The 18,589-nt window shown below is 45.8% G+C and overlaps 1 protein-coding gene across 4 annotated transcripts in view; it reads right to left on the bottom strand.

The window, feature by feature from the left end:
* Positions 1–18,589, bottom strand: part of CalpA (calpain A) — a 166,366-nt gene that overhangs the window by 67,695 nt on the left and 80,082 nt on the right. The window contains exon 1 of one of the 4 annotated variants that reach the window (XM_071594280.1): positions 4,883–4,979. The exons of the other annotated variants lie outside the window; for them this stretch is intronic. Within the exon in view, the coding sequence (XP_071450381.1) occupies positions 4,883–4,918 (36 nt within the window). The 5' untranslated portion in view covers positions 4,919–4,979. Of the gene's footprint in view, positions 1–4,882; positions 4,980–18,589 lie in introns of those variants that run through there. 4 annotated transcript variants of the gene reach the window in all.

Here is an 18,589-nt window from a genome sequence, read left to right as displayed (position 1 = left end):
TGTTGTACATGATAAATAAACTTGCGTCCCAATTTAAAAAGAGAGATACCAATTTGTGAGGTAATTCTGAAGAACGCGAAAGTTGACTGAGGAAGTCTGATAGATGAGGTGGCACGAGAGAAAGCAGAGAGCAGGATGGACCACGACCAGCAGGAGGCCACGGAAGATATCCGTGTAAGAAGTTAGAAGAGGACATGAGGAGGGAATGGCAAACTGGAACGGATTGGAGAGCTGCTGCAAACAGATTAGCAAATGATCAAGCCAGTCAGCAGTAAGGGGTTGAAAGCATTGATGAGCGCACTGGTAAGCCAGTGAGATAGATATGAGATGATAGAGAATAGAAAAAAACAAATGTTATGCGTTTTTCGAGAAAGAGAAGGGTCAAGATAAACATTAAAATAGGAGAGCAAAAACTAGAGCGTGTGTAGGGTATATGCGAACTTGGTTAAAGAAGTTAGAACATTAAAAGAATTGGACTAGGGAAAGAGGCTGATACAAGCGGGAGGGAATTGACGAAAGGGGCGCTCAAAGAAAAAGCGCACCAAACTAAATGAATAAAGAGCTTGGCTTTGTAGGGCGTGGAAATATGGTTACTAAAGCAGGAGGATAGGACGCGCGGATTGGAGGCTTTTATTTATTTTAAAACATCATTCACATACAGCAGTAGCGCCAATTTGCAGTGAAAAAATATAACAAACATGAAAGAGGACAAAAGACAACAACAGCATAGCAATAAACTACGAGAACCGAACATGGGCAGGGGAAAAATTTAATTTGTTGAAAGGTGGGATAAAGCTTGGGTGGTGAAATTGTTGCATGATAAATAAAAAGGATGGAGAGTGTGAGGGAGTGAACTGAGGAGGGAGGAGAGGCGAAATGGTAAAGGTGAGCTCTTGGTGAGAGATATCCCAGGAATAGGCAGAGATGGAGCAGGGAGTGGGTGGATCGGGTTGGTATCCTGAAGTTGAAGAGAGAGAGAGAGAGAGAGAGAGAGAGCAGTTCAGGGCAATCAATTTGAGACATAATGAAGCGCTGAGAAGAAGAGGCGAAGTGGACGGAAAGGAATGTCAACGAAGGAGTACTAAGGTGAACGAAAAAAGCGGAATTGAGTGTTTTGCTGGCGGAAATTCGAAGAATGAGCGAAAAGTCGATTAATAGGAGGTTATATTGATAGCGACAATGAATTAGTTTGAATAAGATTGTGAGAACCCACCGAGGGAAGAGCATGAAAATTTCACTTTTGGCAATAGGAAATAGTCAGCTGATGCCAAGCAGGGACTGGAAGGGGGTTGGGGAATCGTCACGATGACGTTTCAAAAGGTCTTGTCAAGCAGACACATTCAACCCTGCTCTTGGCCGTCCTTGGTCAAGACCTTCGGAACGAGATCTAGCGTAGATATTTCACATTGCCAAATTTTCATTGATAATGACTTGTCATTTTATCAATGCTGATCTGCCACTACGCGCACAAAAATTTTTACCGATACTTTTTATACAAAACTTGTATTTCCCGAACATGACGCACCGGGATATGTCGCCTTTGGGGCGAATATGGCCGGGCATAGGATAAGTTGACATTTACAAAGACACATTCCGCCATCCAACAACGCAATTGACCTTGGGATTCAGAACTGAATTCCAGCCACTTAAATTTTTTCCCAGTTTCATGAAATGCGTCCGTACCTTGGACGATAATTGTCCGATGGACCAGAAAGAGCCACGGATCGACCGAACCAGTTCCGCTGCATTCCGCGGGAAGGCCACGCGGAAGACGGATCGGAGAGGCGAGAACAACGAACAATCGCTATTCCGGCTTCTTATTCCGACACCTGAGTGGTTTGCCCTCGGTGCAGCCAGTCGCCTCTTCTGGCTGCACCAACGCCGCACCCACCCCCGAGTCAAGGTCGCCTCGGATTGATTGATGGTGGGTGGGGGGAGAGAAGAAAAGCGAACTAAATATCGCGCAAATTCGCAATCGAGGATAAGAAAAACGAACAACGTATTCCGCACCATACGACAAACAAGGCGCACTCACTTCCCTCGAGTTAGAATTTCGGAGAAATGGAGAAGAGCAGAAGGTCAATGCGGTTGAAGATGAGCTAATCGGGATGTTTCCTAGGAGACGATGGGGATCATCAAGGACGCATTGACGCTCCCACGTGGCTACTCACCTGGGTAACGTACATTTTTCAAACGTGGTCGAAACTCCGGGGTGCCTATTTTGTCACCACTTCCAAATTCTTTGAAACGATCGACTGGGCGACATATTCCACAATTTGCATCTTAAAGGCGATGTTTGAGGTCCGAGATACGCGGAAAGCTCGTGGGGCAACCATGGGATGCGAAAAGGTTTTTATACACTCACACTTATAAAAAACGTGAGGGATACAAGAATTGAAGGATTCAAATTAATCAATATTGAAGTTCACCGCTTTTATAGGAATAAAGTAGAAAAACTTGAAAGATCTAAGCACATTCCTTAGCCTTACCTAACAAAAACACAATCTCATGCCAAAAATTTCAATAGTACGCACTTCTTCTCAGTATACTTCCTTCCACCCTTCAATACATCCAACATCCATCATATCCCCTATTCCTACCCTTGCCCAACATTCTCCCCTCTATTACAGTCTTCAACATCCCATTGCCGATCAATACGCCTTCATCCATTTTTCCTGCCTCCATAGGATTCCTCCCAACAAACTCCTCTCTTTGCCCACCGTACCAAGTACTTCCTCATTTGTTTTCTTCTCTGTCCATTTCACTTTCTCCATTCTTCTCCACACCCACATTTCAAAAGCCTCCAGTCTACGTCTATCCTCCTGCTTCAATGACCACGTTTCCGCGCCGTACGCTAGCTACGCTCCATATCAAAGTTTTTACGAGTCTTTTCTTAATATCCTTACTCAACGTCCCTGTCATAAACTCCCTCCTCCTAGTGAAAGCCTCTTTGCCTAGCGCAATTCTTCTCCTTACGTCCCTACTACTTTGACCGTGTTGGTCCAAAACACTACCGAGATACGTAAACTGTTCTACCTGCTCTAGTTTTGGCCATCCGATTTTGACATTTAACGAATCCCTTCATTTCCTGGGAAACTATATTTTATTTACATTTATCCTCATCCCATATCTATCGCACTGAATTTCCAATTCACTCAGCCATGCTTGCAACTACTTGGCATATTTTTTTTTAATTGAAGCTTGATCATCCCCAAACATGTATGATTTAAACAATTTCAAGGGGGATCGGGATGTTGCGGTGGCTACCGAACTGGCTTCCCACCTAGTGGGCCCGGGTTCACACCCCGGCGGTGTTGAATATTTTTCAGTGGTATCTCGATTCTTACTTGAGATGCTTTGTGGAGAGCACTTTGAGTGAGTACACCGTCCGTCGGATGGGACGTTAAGCTGCGGACCCGTTGGCGCCTTTCCCTATTGAGAGTAGACTAATGCCGACGCCGGGTTCTCTCAGGGTCGCCTCCCATGAATAATACTACTACTACTTGACACCCTTTTATCAGTCTTTTCTTAACATCCTTTTCCCCTCACGTCCCTACTACTTTGACCGTGTTGGTCCAAAACACTTCCGAGGCACGTGAACTGTTCCACCTGCTCTAACTTTTGCCATTCTATTTTAATAATAATTTCATTCCGCGCTCTCTCCATTCATCCGTGGAAGGGCAAATCATACTCGAGGATGGAGTATGATCGACGACACTAGTCGGGTAGGAGGAGGGGGTCGCCCACGCAATCCTCATGAGGCGTGCCTCCGAGTGAACACGACCACCGAAGACCCAGGCACCCAGGGACTATCGCCCGCGAAATGAAAGCCGAGGAATGCGGAGAATGAGAGCGTCGATTGCAAACAATCGGAAGTGGCAGCCTTCAAGTTCCCCCTCGCTCACCCGCGGCGCCTAAAGACTCGGACGCGTTCGTCGAAACGTACGCTAATGCAACAAACGCGTCCATTTGCACAGGAAATGAAAATCGATCGCCGATGGGAAGAGCCCGCGGAATATCAGCATTCGACTGTTTGCCGATGAGGGCGCCATCGCAGAGAGGGGGGGTGGCGGAGGGAGGAACGAATGGAAGGAAAGAAAAAAAAGAGGAGCGGGAAGCGGCGCAGGAGGGGTGGGGGGATGAGGGGGGGGATTGGCGCCAGGCTGGACGGTGGCGCAGGCTCTTTCAAATCGAGGGGCGACTTGCGCCGGAGCAGCAGCCGGTGGCGGAAGGGGGAGTTGGGGGGGGGGGGGAGCGTGAAAACGCTAATGCTCGTCCGGGCACTTAAAAGCGCCGCCTCTACCGCACCGGGGCGCCAGCCAGCCCGCCCGCCACCCCTGAAAGGTTCCGCCCACCCCCCCTCCGCCCTAACACGTCGAACGACTCGTGTTCGGACGCCGAAACAAGCGCCCGATCCTCCGAAGTGCACGAGCACAACCCACGGGCGCCCCGTGGTGCTCAACACCAGCGCACCCGACGCATAACGGGAACGTGAGCACGAAGGCAAGAGAACAAGAGAGGAGCCAACAGCGCTGCCATCAGCCTTGAGGACCCGCATCGTGAAATGCGGAGTAGCGCCACCCGTCGGCCGCCCTTGGATTCAATCACGCGCACTGGATGCGGCGGCAGGCGGATGGCTCACTACCCCTTTCCCCTCGTGCGGACGTGTGCTAGGCCGGGTGTGCGAAACCACTCGAGTTGCGCCGTCAGGAGGCGGCGGGGGTGGGGGGGAGCATTCCAAGCCGTGATTCACCGCGAAATGGGGTGGGTGCAGATGCAACTCGCTCTCGGACGGCCACCTTGGTGGGCCGCCTGTGACCTCGTTCCCTGGAGCGACCGCAGAAGGTCATTGAGGGAGAGGGGGAAGGGTGGTTGCACTTACGTGGTAGATCAGGTGGTTCCTGTGTCTGTACGGCATCTCGGCGGTTTATCCCGCGCGACGGACGAGGGAGTGCCCTCGACGGCGGGGCCGGAGTCACGCGAGCGCCCCGGGTCGAACACGGTCTCCTCGGCGGGCCGCACACGAATACATGCGGACGGAAGGGGCGCCGAATACACCTGGCCTCGGGCGGCGAGGAGGTGGAACTCGTGGGAAGGGATTCGCGGGGCAGGAGATCCTAGGGTACATGTCACGGAGGGGTCGTCATCCCTAACGTCTCCTAGGGTACAGGTGAGGAAAGAACGCGAGCCGAGGAAAGAGAGGCAGGCGATCCCCCCTTCTGGTCCTCCGCGCTGCCAACCCTTAACCCCCACCCCTAAACCTCCCTTTCCCCCTCCACCAGGGGTAGGATCCCCCCCCCCCCCGAGACTCTCCTCTATCGATCCGAAACACGGCAAGAGGCAGAAACGGAATGGCGCTAGGGTGACGCCCTCGATCGGATGCGGGTGCCTCGGTGGGTTGGCTCCCTTCCTTCCTTTCTTTCTTCACTGCCGCTCCCGGGGGAGTGGGCAACCCCCCCTCTGGAACCAGGGGTCTTCGACGAGAAGAAGTTTGTCAACAAATTTTGCTATTTCAATTTCATTCGTTGACAGATTACGGGTCTAATATTATCAAAAATCAAGTCTGAAGGATGGGATTGTTCGATACAGTGATTTGTAACGACATTCCGGAGGTATTCAAGTTCCGAAAAAGATTGATAGAGCACCCTTCCGTATGACCTTGGAAGAGCCAACCACGTGTCGTAATCTACACGTTGTTGACAGGCAATATAAAAACAATGATCGATAGAATGGATACGGTCGATGTTGTGGGTATGATGACACTGTCGAGCAACATACCAGTCATGGTCGATGTATTCGATATGAATGATAGTGTCGATATATAAATTATCCATTTAGCAATGTGTACGACATTTCAAAATGAAGGCGTAATCAATTTGGCGTAAACAACTTTAGGTACAATATTACTGACATGGAGGACATTTCTGATGAAACGATAAGGTCGATATTATTCGATCTAACCGATTGTTATGGATGTTCGTGGCTGTGTCCGTTGTAACACGTGGAAGGAGGGACTATGAAGTCTCAATCTCGCCCCAGCCAAGTCGTTAAATAAATAAATATAAATTATTATCGCCACCTACTGGATATATCGTCGCCACAATCACGCGGGTAATTACGGCTTATTTCGACGTTGATGATTTCGAGGTATTGGAAAGTTTGAATTTTCGTTATTCCAAATGATACACCCCCGTTTAAAATGCAATTATTTAAAGAATCATTTGAATAAAACATTCCAAGGCGGTGCATCTGATTTTCAATGGAAGAAGCCTTGCAGTAGTCGGAGCGCATTCTCTTCTAAAGGCGAGCGGAGTTGGACGAGCCTCGGCTTAGCCAATCACGTCAATGGTGCCTTTGGGGGGCTGCACGCGATATTCGAGAGTGACCCTATTTTTGGAAGATCACCCATAGGTCACCCCCCCGCCCTCCGCCCCTCCAACTTCCACCCGTTGCGCCAATTCGGGCTGCAGCTTTGTTTATTACGCGCACCAACGACGAAATTCAAGAATATCGTTCGTGAAAAACTTTCCGTAATATAACCAAATGGGACTAAAAAAAAAACGACGCATATTTGCATAAATTTGCCACGAAATTTGGTTGTCATTCGTGTATCTTGGTTACTTCGATTTTAGTTGAATGAAATTTGGAATTATTTGAATAGAGCGGATTTGATATCTGATGAAATAGATTCGATTTCTAATTTAAAGGAAATTTGAATGAGTCGAAATTTGAATGATTTTAGATTCGTCCTGGTGTCGGGAACATTGAGACATGTTTTTCCGCCCGTGATCCGGCCGACGCCTCAAATATCGTCCATCCACTACCGTGCGAGAGAGGGCAACCCAAGATTCACGAGACCTCGCGCTCAATGCGACGGGCAAGCCTTCGGACCCGCCCAAGTGAGTGCCCCGTCGCGCCCTCTCCAAGAGCGATCTATATACTACTCATCCACTTCAACTTCTACTTTAACTAATATTTTCGTCGAGTTGGTTTCATTTGGTTTTCACAATTTCAACATTTCCCTATCTTTCACACTCACCCGTGATGGCGGCAACAATAGTAATCGTATATATATATATATATATATATATATATATATATATATATATATATATATATATATATATATAATTTATTATTATTAGGTAATCTACCGGTTAAGGTAGGTTTTTGGATGGACACAACTACCAAACAAATATTTTGTGATTCCTAACAAAGTACAAAATCCAGTATCCTACTCTATATCAGGTCCCTCTTCATCTCTGAGTACTTTCTTCCTCCCTTCATCCCGTCCAACATCCCTATCCTGTTCCTTCCCTTTCCTCGTTTGCCTAACATTCTCCCTTCAATCACAGTCTTCAACATCCCACTGCCGGTCAATACCCCCTTCATCCACTTTTCCTGCCTCCACAGGATTTCTCTCAACAAACCCCTCTCTTCGCCCACCATACCAAGTACTTCCTCATTTGTTTTCTTCTCTGTCCATTTCACCTTCTCCATTCTTCTCCACTCCCCCTTTTCAAAAGCCTCCAATCTACGTCTATCCTCCTGCTTCAACGACCACGTTTCCGCACCGTACATAGCTGCGCTCCATATCAAAGTTTTTACGAGTCTTTTCTTAACATCCTTACTCAAAGTCCCCGTCATCAACTCCGTCCTCCTTGTGAAAGCCTCTTTGCCTAGCGCAATTCTTCTCCTTACGTCCCTACTACTTTGACCGTGTTGGTCCAAAACACTACCGAGATACGTAAACTGTTCTACCTGCTCTAGTTTTTGCCCTCCTATTTTAATGTTAAGCTTGGCCTTTTTCTTTCTAGAAAATCGCATAACCTTTGTTTTATTAATATTTATTCTCATCCCATACCTGTCTCACTGAATTTCCAATTTACTCAGCAATGCTTGCAGCCCCTTGGCTGACTGACAAACTAAAGCTTGGTCATCAGCAAACCTAACTGATTTTACGAATTCCCAGCCCACTTTCATTCCTACCTCCAGTTCTTCCCATGCCTCTTTGAACATTTCCTCTGCATACAGGTTGAACAGCAACGGTGATAATGGGCCACCCTGCCTTACACCCCTTCCTAACACTGCCCATCCTGACTCCCCGTTTCCCACCCGCACCTGAGCAGTCTGAGACATGTACAGGTTGGGGATTAGCCTCCTTTCCCTCCAGGAACAAACGCGATCATATCCTCTAACTGATCGTATATCCTATCGACCTCTTCTTCCTTATGGTTGCTCGGTGGCATGTATACCTGAATAATAACTAAGTTCGTCGGTTCTGCTTTTATATCCACTAGTAGTATTCTATCCGTTACCTGCTCTATGTTGACTACGCTTCTTCCTACCGCTTCATTTAATACTATGGCAACCCCTCATTGGCTCTCGTCCCCACCGCTGTATATTATTCTATGCTTATCACTCCAGTAATCCCGCTATCTTTCCATCTCACCTCGCATAGACCTAAAATATCTATATTTCCCCTTTCCATCTCTCTCTTAACATTCTCCAATTTCCCTGTCCTCATCATTGTCCTAACATTCCACGTTCCTATTCTAACTAATTTGGTCTTCTTCTCCTGCGTCTTTTGTCCTGCTGCTGCTGATTTTTCCTTGCAAGGGTTTCGTGGGATGACGACCGCGGAAGCCTTGCCTCCCCCGCTGCCGGGCACGACACACGGCCGATTGGGCCGAGCCCCGGGTTGCCAGGACTCAAAATATCTATATTGTCCATCACATTGTTCTTGGGAATGATAATTGAGGTGGTTTCCCGTTGCCTTCCTGAATAGTGTTTTTAACGTGACACCATCACTTACTGGCCGCTCCACTGGGGTCAGACGCCATTGCAGCCGCCTCACTGAGGAACAGACGCTGCGTGGACTACCTTTCGTCTGGCTCCTAACCTTCGACCTATCTGGCATGGGTGACCCTACCAGGAGCAATGTTTATTACTCCCGCCAGCACAGCTCTAGGGGTCATCGGAACGCACAAGCCCTTCCACCACGTCAAGGTTGTAGTCCGGGGAGGGGATATATATATAAAATATTATATATATATATAATTATATTATATATATATATATTGTATATATATATTATATATATTGTATATATATTGTATATATATATATACATATATTTACTCTTATATATATATATATAGTATATGCTTTCATAGACGTAACACGGAAGTGCCGAATAGTACAATACACAGTAACACATAATATAGAAACACAAAAAAAGAGAACACTCACACGTATTTTCTTGATATTTCGACGGAAACAATCCGTCTTCCTCTGAAGATGTAGAAGTAATGACTGCTGGAATTGTTGAGGTGAGGGGTGCGAGAGAAAGGGAAGGGGGCCAGGGGAAGGGGAGAACGGGAGGCGAAGGAGGGGTGAAAGGAATGGTTGGGGAGAGGAAAGGGAGAGGGAAGGGGTGGAAGTAACAGTTTTAGGCCACTCCCATCAGTGAACGACATTGAGGCCCGGATGCTGATAGGCCATACAGATGTAAATGAAAGCCAATTCAAGGGTTTTTAATTCTATAGGGTTATCGGATGTGGGAAGGGACGCTAGGACGGAAACATTGTAACACTGGTTGAAGGGGGTATTATGATGGGAAGCATGTTTAGGGATGGGGAGACCCGCGGACGGGGAGGAGGGATTGCACGAGGCGCGGTGGTTGTTAATCCTAATGTTAAGTGGTGTGGAACATTGGCCTATGTAAAAGGACGGGCAGAGTTATGTTGTTTATCTTCTTACCTGTAAACTCTGCCCGTCCTTTTACATAGGCCAATGTTCCACACCACTTAACATTAGGATTAACAACCACCGCGCCTCGTGCAATCCCTCCTCCCCGTCCGCGGGTCTCCCCATCCCTAAACATGCTTCCCATCATAATACCCCCTTCAACCAGTGTTACAATGTTTCCGTCCTAGCGTCCCTTCCCACATCCGATAACCCTATAGAATTAAAAACCCTTGAATTGGCTTTCATTTACATCTGTATGGCCTATCAGCATCCGGGCCTCAATGTCGTTCACTGATGGGAGTGGCCTAAAACTGTTACTTCCACCCCTTCCCTCTCCCTTTCCTCTCCCCAACCATTCCTTTCACCCCTCCTTCGCCTCCCGTTCTCCCCTTCCCCTGGCCCCCTTCCCTTTCTCTCGCACCCCTCACCTCAACAATTCCAGCAGTCATTACTTCTACATCTTCAGAGGAAGACGGATTGTTTCCGTCGAAATATCAAGAAAATACGTGTGAGTGTTCTCTTTTTTTGTGTTTCTATATTATGTGTTACTGTGTATTGTACTATATATATATATATATATATATATATATATATATATATATATATATATATATATATATATATATGAGTACATATAAGTATATTCTCCGTCGGGCTTAGTACTAGGTAGTTAGTACTACAATCACCAACCAAACCGACTTCTTTCCAACTTCTCCAAACGGTCTTTCCACTTGCCGGGCGGATGCTCTTAACCTCAGGGAAAATGCTCAATGCTCAGTGCCAACTACGCCCTGCCTTTATTTTGGTTAGTACACCACAACCCTAAATATTAGAATCCATAACAACCGCACCTCACATTACCAAAACACTTCTCTGAACATAACACTCACTTGACAAATGCAGAAGTGTCTCCATTTTAGTATCCTTTCCACCCTCCCACTCTCCACTCAAATTAAGGACAAGAGAGCAGGCGTTTATTTTGTTCCTTGATTCCTGGAATGAACCAGGTTATAATATGAGACACTAATCTCCAGGTATTTTCCCCTTCCCTTCTTTCCCGAAACCTTCCATATTATTCCCACATTTCCAAACCTTCCCATCCCAATTCTTCCCCTTCCCAAACCTTTCCCCACCTTCCCCTTCCATCTTCCTCGCCCTCCTGTAACCTTGTCCCCAGTTCCCTTTTCCTGCTGAGGAAATTGGTCTTGCTACCGAAAATTCCGAATACGTATGAGTTGCAATTGTGTTTTTGTTCGCTAGCGCTATCTCGCTCTTCTTCATCAAGTATTTAAATTATCAAGGAATACGAAATTAAGCTTATGAAAACTTCCTAAAAATTTGGTATCTTTATTAATTAAGACCTATTTCTCCATTAACAAAGCCTTTCATATTACTTGATTATAATTGCTCCCAGTCATGTAACCATTTCAATATCGTCCACAAATATAGATTTCAAATAAATAGAATGTCCCGTTTCAGGTACGGTATTTTCTATACTCTGTTGTCCATCACATTGTTCTTGGGTTTAGTTTGTCAGTGAGCCAAGGGGCTGCAAGCATTGCTGAGTGAATTGGAAATTCAGTGCGACAGGTATGGGATGAGAATCAATATTAATAAAACAAAGGTTATCGATTTTCTAGAAAGAAAAAGGCCAAGCTTAACATTAAAATAGGAGGGCAAAAACTAGAGCGGTAGAACAGTTTACGTATCTCGGTAGTGTTTTGGACCAACACGGTCAAAGTAGTAGGGACGTAAGGAGAAGAATTGCGCTAGGCAAAGAGGCTTTCACAAGGAGGAGGGAGTTGATGACAGGGACTTTGATTAAGGATGTTAAGAAAAGATTCGTAAAAACTTTGATATGGAGCGTAGCTATGTAAGGTGCGGAAACGTGGTCATTGAAGCAGGAGGATAGACGTAGATGGCTTAGGCGTAGGCTTTTGAAATGTGGGTGTGGAGAAGAATGGAGAAGGTGAAATGGACAGGATTGATTATAAATTACTTTGAAACACGGAAGCAATCTTTTGGACATTTTTTTAAATGGCTTCTTGACATTTTTTCAAAATTGAGAGGCATTCAAACATTGCGCCGAGGTATTTAACCTCCATTTGCTATTCTAATATTTGACCTTCCAGTTCTATAGATTCAAAAAAATACAGCTTTAGTGATCAGGTTATACATTCATACTTCATTAGATACTTACACAATTATATCAACTGACAACGTATTTGTTCTACACATTCAAAGTACATTTTATTCTAATTTGGTACCCTGCGAGTCACCACTAGGGTGTATGGTAGGGGGTGATAACAAAAGACTACCCTTGACCAAAATCACTTTTCCCTCCCGGCGCGGTCGGACAAACGTAATGTCATTCTCGTCCCTTTTCGTTCGTGGAAAAAATGACATCTTAAATCCATCAATTCTATACTTGATATATCTAGTTTTCTTGACATGATCTCTCCTACCGTAGTACGATGTGGATAATAGCTCATATTCAACATCACTGCTTAAGAGTCTTCCTTCCAATTAACGTCGCTTATTAACCTTTCATTAAGATGTACTCGGTGCTTTTCTAATAAATCTTCTTTGTGCCATTATTCGAAACTTTCGCCGAGGGTAGCTGCGTGTCTGGGAACTGGGGGATGAGGGGGGGGGATGGGGTGGCGGAGGGAGATGGGGGGGAGGGTGGCTTGCAGGATGCACGCCCTGTGGTTGTCGATTCCAATGTTGAGGGGCACGGCGGTGCGGCGCGGCCACTACTATTCGAGACGCAGGCGGCTGGGCAGATGGGTGACAAGTTTTGAAGTGTGGAGGGAGGGACGGGAGGACAGGCGCTGCTGCGGAAGGGACTTAATTAAAAGAAGGTCGGAGCAGGTTTCGCATGCATGGAGTCGGAGGGATTTCGGGAATGGGAGTGGATTTGGGAAGGGGCGTGGTGGATTTGAGAAGATGACAAAGGTTTGCCGGTCGTTTAAATGGCAGTCCAATTTGGCATTCGGAAAGTAGGTCGGCGGTGGCTTTGTTTAAGTTTTTTAACTCTTAAGAACCATTTTATGGGACAGCACGCCAGGTAAGTAGGTCGTGCAGATGCACAGAGCGTGATTTGTCTTTTACGTCGGATATTTCAGAGATGCATGCATGTGCGCGGAGTTTTTGTGCGGGAGGGTGTCCGGAGAGCCGCGCTGGATGAGAGAGGCGTGAGCCTTGAGAGGAATTTATTCAGGGATTCAGGGTCGTTGCGAATTCGTCAATCGGCAACCAATCCAACATCGTGAGGATCCTATCTACTAGCAACATTTTCTAAATGAGGCCTAACCAGCGAGAGAAAACATTTCTCTTTAACTTTTTCATCACATTCCCTCAACAGTCTCATTACAAATCATCTTACCAGTGACCACGGAGTGAATGTCGTTAATGTAAAGTAGGAATAAATTAACTTCCCTGAGGAACACCTGAAGTAACTTGTACTGCATTTGATCCAACCCTTTCATCCGACCTCTTGGCACTCGAATCTCTTTGTGCCCGAATATTCAAAAAGTCTTTAATCCAACCCCGGATATTGTTAACCGTGCCATATGCTTCTAGCTCTATGAGTAGTTTGCTATGAGGTACTTGTTCGAAAAGTACCCATAAATCTTGAAAAAACTGCGTCTACTGGAACATTACTATTTCCTGAACTAAGAATACCGTGATCTTGTGAAATAGCAAGATGTGTCTAACCGCAGGGTCTAACCTTTTGGAACCCGTGCTTATTTTTCATTATTAACTCCTGATGGAAATAGGTCTGTAATTGATTGGTTCCTCCTTGTCTTTGTCTTAAAATATAGGTGTTAAAGTATCCATTTTCCAATCACTGGGAACCTTTGGATCTACCAGTGACTCCTTAAATATTATTTCTAGATACGGCGAGATTCCCGACTCTAGTTCCTCATTCAAACGAGCGAGTATTTCATCCGGCCCGGATGATTTGTCAGACAATGTTTTTCAGCGAAGGTCCAATTCCATTATATGAGACTTCAGTTTTGGGAATCGGTGGGCCGGCACGATTTGTTAAGCTATCGGAGGCATTCGATGAGACATCGGTCAACACGCTTTGAAAGAAGGAATTTAATAAGTTGGCCTTTTCCAAACTGCTGGTCACTCTTTCGCCTTTATCGTTGTAGAGTGAATTATTGACAATTGACTTATTTCCCTAGACCTCTCTGACGCACGACTTAAGTGTTTTTGGATTCTATTTCAAAATTTCCGCTAATCTTTTCCTTTTGAATTCCCTTTACGCTTTCCGAAATTCCTTCTTGGCACTCGCCCTAGATGTCTTGTAATCATAAGTGATCTCATTATTTTCCTCGCTAGAAATAACAACCCTAATATTTTTTATCTTGCACTGACATAGCCTTTGAAGTGGTAATGCCTTTCTAACATCCGCCTTGTACCATCTAGGGTCCGTGCTATCTTTTATAAATGTACCGTGAATGGACGTCTTGACTGTGGAGCGCGTGATCTCAAGGAAGTTATTCCTCGTATCCTCTGTATTTCGGTATTTAATATATTTCTTAGAACTTGGAAATTGATTCCGTAATACGCATTTTAAGCCAATGTCTTTTTTCATAGGAAAAAGAAGAGATAAGCAAGGTATTATTTACTTCTGAATTGAATCGTTCAAATACACATGACTTCGAATATTCGTTCACATTTCGGATGATGGCATCAACAAATTTGGTTATCGATACGTGAATTTCAAAGTGGTTGTACAGCTTTCTCGGCACATTTAAAGTACAAAACAATTTGAAAAGTGAATATATTCCCGACGCACGGTTTTCATTGCTAAGAAGAAGCACCGCAGCGCCTCAAGAAGCCTCTTCTCATGCCTTCGCACCATTCCCACTGGAAACGAGTGGAGCCTGGCCGTCTTATTCCTTCAAATGCCGTTTCCTTCGCTAGACAAGATGCGGAGGGAGTGAATCCCATCCCACGTGGCGTCACGGGCGAACGCGCCTTGCCAACGTGCACGTGGCAACCTAGCAAGAGATCCCTTGCAGCGTGACGTCGGAAAATTCTGGCCGGATGGACTCGCTAGCCTTCGCCTGCTGAAGTTGATTCGCAGCTGTATTGGATCCCTGAGACTAGGCCCGGAGACAAGGGCCGCGCCAAATGACTCCGATTGCAGATCCAGGGTCAGGCAACGCGAATGGCTCAAAACGTGATCCATGCCACCCGCACATTTCACTATCAAACACTCAACCCAATCTTCTCCCACCCCCCCTCGTTTACAGTCGATGTCTACCTACTTAATGTTCCTAATATTTCACCCCTTCTCCCATTACCACGAACGTCACAGTCTAATTACTAAGCCACGATGCCCCTCCATCCGATTTTCTTCCTTTCTCTTAAAATTCACCGAACTTCTCTCATCTGCTCTCACTAAGCACTCATGTTATCACGGCCACTCTGCAACGGTACAGCGACGATTCCCTTGCCTCTCTTAGCAAAGCGCAAACCGACATCCACAGAATAAGCCCTTCTTCCATTCCACTTAATTCCTCCCTCCATTCCGTCCAACATCGTCAAGCAGTGGCCATTTGTAACTGTCCAAATGCAATATTTAGGGGTTTAGGTGGAAGACGAGACCATTTGGTCGCAGTGTCACACAAATAAAGTCGTCAAATAAATAAATCAACAACCCTATTCCTATTTCTCCTGCATTTCCTCATTAGTTTTCCTTTCTCTCCACTTCACCCTCTCCATCCTGGATAAACCATAACACTTTTAAATTAATTTCCTGTCCGTCAATTTCCCTTTTGTCACCTTGCTCACACGCCCATAACATTTCAAAAACGTTTCCAATCCACGCGATTCCTCGTCTCAGCGAACAAGTGTCGGAGCTGAAGGAAACTATTTTTAAAGTTTCAATAATTTTTTCTTAATGCCGTTACTCGAGATCCCTGTCATCAACTGCCTCCACTCTAAAATTGTCTTTATTTGACGCTATTTTACTCTTCATATCATTACTATTTGATCAAGATAACTGATGAATCCTAGATGGAGGAGCTATTCCATCGGCTCTACTTAATGCCCTAAATATTAACGTTTAACTTAGCCTTTTACGTTTAACTTAAGTTTAGCATTTCTTTCTGATGACTTTTGATCAGTAACAGAATGCCCATCCAGTGGCCATCATTTCATTTACACTCGGTCGCCCTCCTTCACGAATCGATTCCCGTGCCAAAGCCACAATAAAGGATGCCAAAGACTAAATTGGGAGAGGGTGGGAAAGTCTCCCTCAAAGAAGTTCGTCGTGTGAATCGGGGCCCATTAAATTAATCTCAATACGATTTCTCAAGAGGAAGCCTTCGTACGCTCCACTTTCTCGTGAAGGAATGCACCGAGGGAAATCAGCGCCCTGTGCTCTTCAAGAGGTTCCACGACCACAATATGCACATACATTCATTCTCATATCATTTTCAAATACTGAAGTAGAAATGGTAATTTCCGGAGGGCATTCATTCCCGTCAGTCCTGCACCTGATTCACAGCCTCTGGGTGTGCAAGCCAGCCAATTTTGATATTTAACTACTGTAAGACCCGGTACATTATTGCTATAAACCCACCTCTTTTAAGAGAAATAATTGATTCTTCTTGAGAATGGAAGTTGCTGTGGTTCCGGAACCCACGGGGGGAAGGGTGAGGGGGGAAGGGGGGAGGGTCCACCCTAACACCGAAGCGATGAGCAGACGACAGGGAAGTCATCCCGCGATCTAAATTGTAACGAAAATGGAAGACATTCAACAGAGAGTTACGTCAAAGTAAGTACAAAGAATTGAAAAATAAATTAAGGCGGGAGAATAATAGGGTTAAAGAAGCGTGCGGCAAACGCAGTGCAAAAATTTGTTAAGGTTAAGAGAGACAATTTATAAACTGAGACGGGAACCCGGGCGAAGAAAAGGTATTTATGGACTACGTCGTGGACATTACATATATTGTCGGAGGTTTGTACGTGATTGTATGAGGACCAACAGTTTTCTATAGATCAGTGTTAGTTTCTATTGCAAAAAAGGTAAAGGCTACATCATGCGAGGACTACCGAACAATAAGTTCGATATCCCACGCAGCTAAAGTTGTTCTCAGGATCATCAAATAAAGGATAGAGAGTAGGGCAAATGATTACTTAGGGGATGACCAGTTTGGGACAGGAGGCTAATCCGCAACCGCAAGTTAAACATAGAAAAGGAACATGACGTAGAGGAAGATAGCTTAGGTCCAGGCATACTCGACGAGGAGATAGAAAGGGCATCAATGGAGATGAAACTAAATAAGGCCGTGGGGGTGGATAACATTCCTGCTGAACTACTGAAATGTATCGGTAAATGTTGGAGGAAGAGGCTATATGGGCTGATTCGTAGTATTTATGAGGAGGGAATCTGGCCGGAAGACTTTGTGAGATCAGTTTTAGTTCCTATTCCGAAAAAGGTAAAGGCTACATCATGTGAGGACTATAGGACAAAAAGTTTGATATCCCACGCAGCTAAAGTTGTTCTCAGGATCATAAACAAAAGGATAGAGAGTAGAGCAAATGATTACTTAGGGGATGATCAGTTTGGGTTTAGGAAGGGGAGAGGTACGTGTGATGTCATTGCAGTAATGAGATTATTAATCGAGAGGAATATAGAACACAACCAGGAGGTATTTGCCTGTTTCGTAGATTTCGAAATAGCGTTTGACAGAGTACATTGGGAAAAACTAATGACGGTATTGCAGCAAATAAGAATAGATATCTTGGCCTAAAATAGGACTGTCCAGTCAATTCGCCGAGGGGGAGGGTGTTACTCCTTTGGACTGGCACTCACCTTCGACCCCCAATTCAACCCCCAATGGAATAGAAACGCATGCAATCGTGGGAAGTGATGGCCGAAGATTCGGAAGGTCACACACACTCGAGCACCAGTGCCTCCCGGGCGACCGTCGAACTCAGCCTCGGAGGCGGGGCGAGAGCGCGCCCGGGAGAGGGCCGGGGACCAGAGCGCGGGCCGGTTTTGGAGGTCACGGCGCGGCGGGGTGTGGGAAATGCCCTCCGGAAAGAATGAAAGTGTGCGTATTTGTGGAAATGCGACTAGAAGGTCAAACCAATCTGGCCATTTCGGTGCGAACGTGCCCAAGGATCCGTCGAAGGAAAAGCGAACGCACTTCCACTGCATCCAATCAGGCACAGTCCATGCCACCAAAAATTGCTCGGAGAACTTCATGTTATCAGCACCACTTTCATTTCCAAAAGTTGGCAGCCTGTGCTCCGATACTAGGGGACAGGGGAACCCCGGGTCCACGTCAGGGGTCGTCACCACGACGGACCTTGTTCCCTGGGACTGCGATTGAACGATTTCCCCGCCCACTTTCATTCCTACCTCCAGGTCTTCCCATGCTTCTTTAATCATTTCCTCCGCGTATATGTTGAACAGCAAAGGTGATAATGGGCAACCCTTCGTTACACCTCTTCCTAAACACTGCCCATCCGGACTCCCGTTTCTCCACTCGCACCTGTGCAGTCTGAGACATGTACAGGTTGCGGATTAGCCTCCTTTCCCTCCAATCTATTCCTATTTTCTGCAATACACTCATTAGTCTTTCCCAATGTACTCTGTCAAACGCTATTTCGAAATCTACGAAACAGGCAAATACCTCCTGGTTGTGTTCTATATTCCTCTCGATTAATAATCTAATTACTGCAATGGCATCACGTGTGCCTCTCCCCTCCCTAAACCCAAACTGATCATCCCTTAAGTAATCATTTGTCCTGCTCTCTATCCTTTTGTTTATGATCCTGAGAACAACTTTAGCTGCGTGGGATA

Source organism: Hetaerina americana, unplaced genomic scaffold (genome assembly GCF_022747635.1).
Source record: "Hetaerina americana unplaced genomic scaffold, ioHetAmer1.1.p SCAF_6, whole genome shotgun sequence".
Classification (NCBI taxonomy): Eukaryota; Metazoa; Arthropoda; class Insecta; order Odonata; family Calopterygidae; genus Hetaerina; species Hetaerina americana.
This window is presented reverse-complemented; position numbering and strand designations above follow the sequence as displayed.